The 2,822-nt window shown below is 64.3% G+C and overlaps 3 protein-coding genes across 3 annotated transcripts, besides 1 other annotated feature; 2 read left to right on the top strand and 1 right to left on the bottom strand.

Moving 5' to 3' along the window:
- Positions 1-2: 2 nt before the first annotated feature.
- Positions 3-902, top strand: Tco025E_08856 (surface protease GP63; the record flags this gene model as incomplete). Its single annotated transcript, XM_029375691.1, has 1 exon — positions 3-902. A coding segment is annotated over one exon (900 nt), but the record flags the coding sequence as incomplete, so codon positions are not given.
- A 143-nt stretch (positions 903-1,045) lies between these two features.
- Positions 1,046-1,082: a sequence feature (A-rich).
- Positions 1,083-1,646: 564 nt separating this feature from the next.
- Positions 1,647-2,081, top strand: Tco025E_08855 (uncharacterized protein; the record flags this gene model as incomplete). Its single annotated transcript, XM_029375690.1, has 1 exon — positions 1,647-2,081. One exon carries the CDS (start codon positions 1,647-1,649, stop codon positions 2,079-2,081), a length of 435 nt encoding a protein of 144 aa, XP_029224325.1.
- Positions 2,082-2,360: 279 nt separating this feature from the next.
- On the bottom strand, positions 2,361-2,822 carry Tco025E_08854 (uncharacterized protein; the record flags this gene model as incomplete). Its single annotated transcript, XM_029375689.1, has 1 exon — positions 2,361-2,822. A coding segment is annotated over one exon (462 nt), but the record flags the coding sequence as incomplete, so codon positions are not given.

Genomic DNA, 2,822 nt, shown 5'->3' with positions numbered 1-2,822 from the left:
TTTGGGGGGCCAGGCAAAACTCCGCGAGGCCTGGCGACAATCCCTCCTCGTGGTGCCTGGACACGGCTCCCACCACGGTGAAAGGCGCGACGGATGAGGATGAAGGTGAGGACAATCTCGTTGCCGCCGTGCACGAGGAATTAAAGTGCCTTGGCGGAGAAGCGCACCTGAAGTGGGATAAGAAGAGGGGAGGCAGAGTCGACTGGGAGCGGTGCACGTCTGGGACGGCGGTTCCGTGGGAGATTCCGCCCTTCGACGCCGACACGGTGACCTGCCCCGGGTTCGATGAGGTGTGCACGATATCCGCCACCGGCGGCAGCGTCCTCACGGGGTTTAAATGGGACGGCAAGGACAAGGAGTGGAAGAGAAAGGCCCCTGTGGAAGAGCCGGAGCCGGAGCCGGCGCCAGCGCCGCCAGTGACGGGCCCTGCTGAGGTTGGGCCCGGCAACGGCCACGAGAACCGGCCCGCGATCCCGCCGCCTTCCGAAGGAAACAACGGCGGAGGCACCGGCGGCAGCAGCGAGCCGGTCGGCGGCGCGCCGTCGACGGGGCAGGGGCTCCCCGCAGCGGACCCGGAGGGCCCGCAGAAGCCCGTGCCCGAGGAGGGCGGGGTTGCGGTGCCGGGGGCAAAGGACAGCGAGGGCGTGCCTCCCGAGAGCAGCCACGGCGGCGGCGGCGGCGGCGGAGGTGTGAGTCCTCCGGCGGGGACACCGCCAGCGGGCGGGGACGCAGCCGACAGGGCCGGTGACGGTGCTGCCACCCCCGCAGGGCCCAACGGCACTGGCGCGGCAGGCAAGAGCGACGCCACGCCTCCGGCCCACGGCGATGGCACTGTGACTGCTGCCGGCCCCTCTCTGCTTTTGCTTCTTGCCGCCGCCGCCGCTGCAGCAGCGCTTTGTTGAGCGGCGGCGGGGATGAGGTTGCACGGCGTGGCGGCTCCGCTCGCCTCCTGCGTGGCCCGCGCTCAGCAGGGCATGAGCGGGAAAAGGACCCCACTTCGATTTATAACCTTCTATACGCGACTGTACGACTGTGCTGTATACACTTTGTTTTCTTTTTTGTTTTTGTTTTCTTTTTCCTTTGGTGTCAAGGACATCTTCTATACACTCCACCCCACTTTGCTTTGCTTGCTTATATGGGAGTTCCTATACAATTTCGTGTTTTTTTCTCGGTTTGCGAATACCAATCGTTTTTGATTTTGTTTTTAAATCTTTCCAATGAACGCTCTGCGGTGGTCGTGTGCGAGGGACCCCGCTTGCATTCCGGGCCTCCCCATTTATTTTGCCTCTGAGACGCTCCCGCCGAAGTTGCGCAGGGGGGAGATGCACCGCAGAAGCCACGGCGGGAGGAGGGCACAAGTAACACACCAAAAGACCCAAACGGTGATGATAATCAGCTAAGTGCTGGCGGCGCACTGCCGGGCAGTGGCGCGGAGCCGGCGAAGGCAGGCATTGTTACGGCCCCGCAAAGCTCAGCCCGCAGAGGGAACGATGAGCAGACGCCTGCAGTGCTGCCGGCAAATGCAGAATCAGAGGGAACCAGTCGAGGTGTGGACGCAGGCAGCCTTTCACCGAAGGTAAAGGGCGGTGTTGAGGAAAAAGGCCCGGATCAAGAAAAAAGCCAAGAAGGTCAAGTTCAAGTAGTCAATGAACAAGAACATCATGATCGACAAAGCAAAGTGGAAGGCCCAGAACGTACAGAAGAGGATGGGGAAGACGCAGAAGAGGAGGATCAAGGAAAAGCCTCATCAGCGACACAACCGGTCGGAGAAGAAGGAGCTCGTCAGCACCAAGTTGCTGCGCAGCATGCGCCAGGAGGAATTCCCGCGGCCACGCCTCTTCCATCTCCCTCCGTCGGCGTCCCCGCGGCTGGAGATCCGACTGCACAGACCAGTGGGGGCGGCGCTGGCACAGGCGCCACGCACCCCGGTCTTGCCGGTGCACCGAAAGACAGTGCAGGGGAAGCAGCGGCGCAGGGCACCGCCAACAACACAAATCGGAACACCGCCACTACGACTGACAGTAAGCAGGGGAGTGGAGTTGCTGGGGTTTCTCCCACGCCCGGCGATTCTGCGCGCGTGAGGGAGCCGCAGGGGACAAGGGCGGAGAGTGCGCCGCTGCGACCAGCAGGCGAGCCCCAAACCGCCCCAGAGGCGCCACGGGCAACGAAAGCAGCGCCGGAAGCCAAAGACAACGCAAGCGCCACGCAGTACACCTCTTCCAGTTCAGCGGGTGGTAGCGTCTGCTCTGGAGCCACGGCAGAGAGCCCGCCTGCCCTCACGATGAGGTGCAAGGCGAAGAAGAGCAGCGGGGTGTACAAGCGGTGGCAGAGCGTAAGCAGGACACCCCGCGACCCACATGCTACTGTTTCGGGCGACGAGGCACATGGCGTGTTGCACACTTGCACCATGCAACCGTCCATTGGAGGCGCAGCTGAAGAGGACGAGGATGCGCCTCGAGGGGGCTCTCAAGAAGGCGCCGGGGGAGCGCAACTGAAAGGGACGCCATAAGTTGGAAAAGGCCTACAGCCGCAGGAAGCGACCGGAGGCGCAGCAGGGCCGCAAGGTGCGCAGCAGTTGACGGGCGAAGCTGGCGCTGCGGGCGAAAAGGACAAAGCCGCGCAGCCGCAGCAGGGGGAAGCCTGCGCGTCGCAGGAGGAAGTGCGGGCGGTGCTGGGCCCGGCCGCGCCGCGGGCCCCCACGGTGAAGCCGCCTGCAGACCCTGCGCCTCAGTCCGCTGGCACCGCACCTGCAGCCGCAGCGGCTTCGAGGGGCTGTCGATGGGCGGCCCGCACGCGGCGTTGAGAGTAAACCGCAGACGGCT

The sequence above is a fragment of the Trypanosoma conorhini genome (genome assembly GCF_003719485.1).
Source record: "Trypanosoma conorhini strain 025E chromosome Unknown Tco_14.4_contig_00895, whole genome shotgun sequence".
NCBI lineage: Eukaryota > Euglenozoa > Kinetoplastea > Trypanosomatida > Trypanosomatidae > Trypanosoma > Trypanosoma conorhini.
Note: the sequence above shows the minus strand (reverse complement) of the source record. Positions and strands in the feature narration are given on the sequence as shown.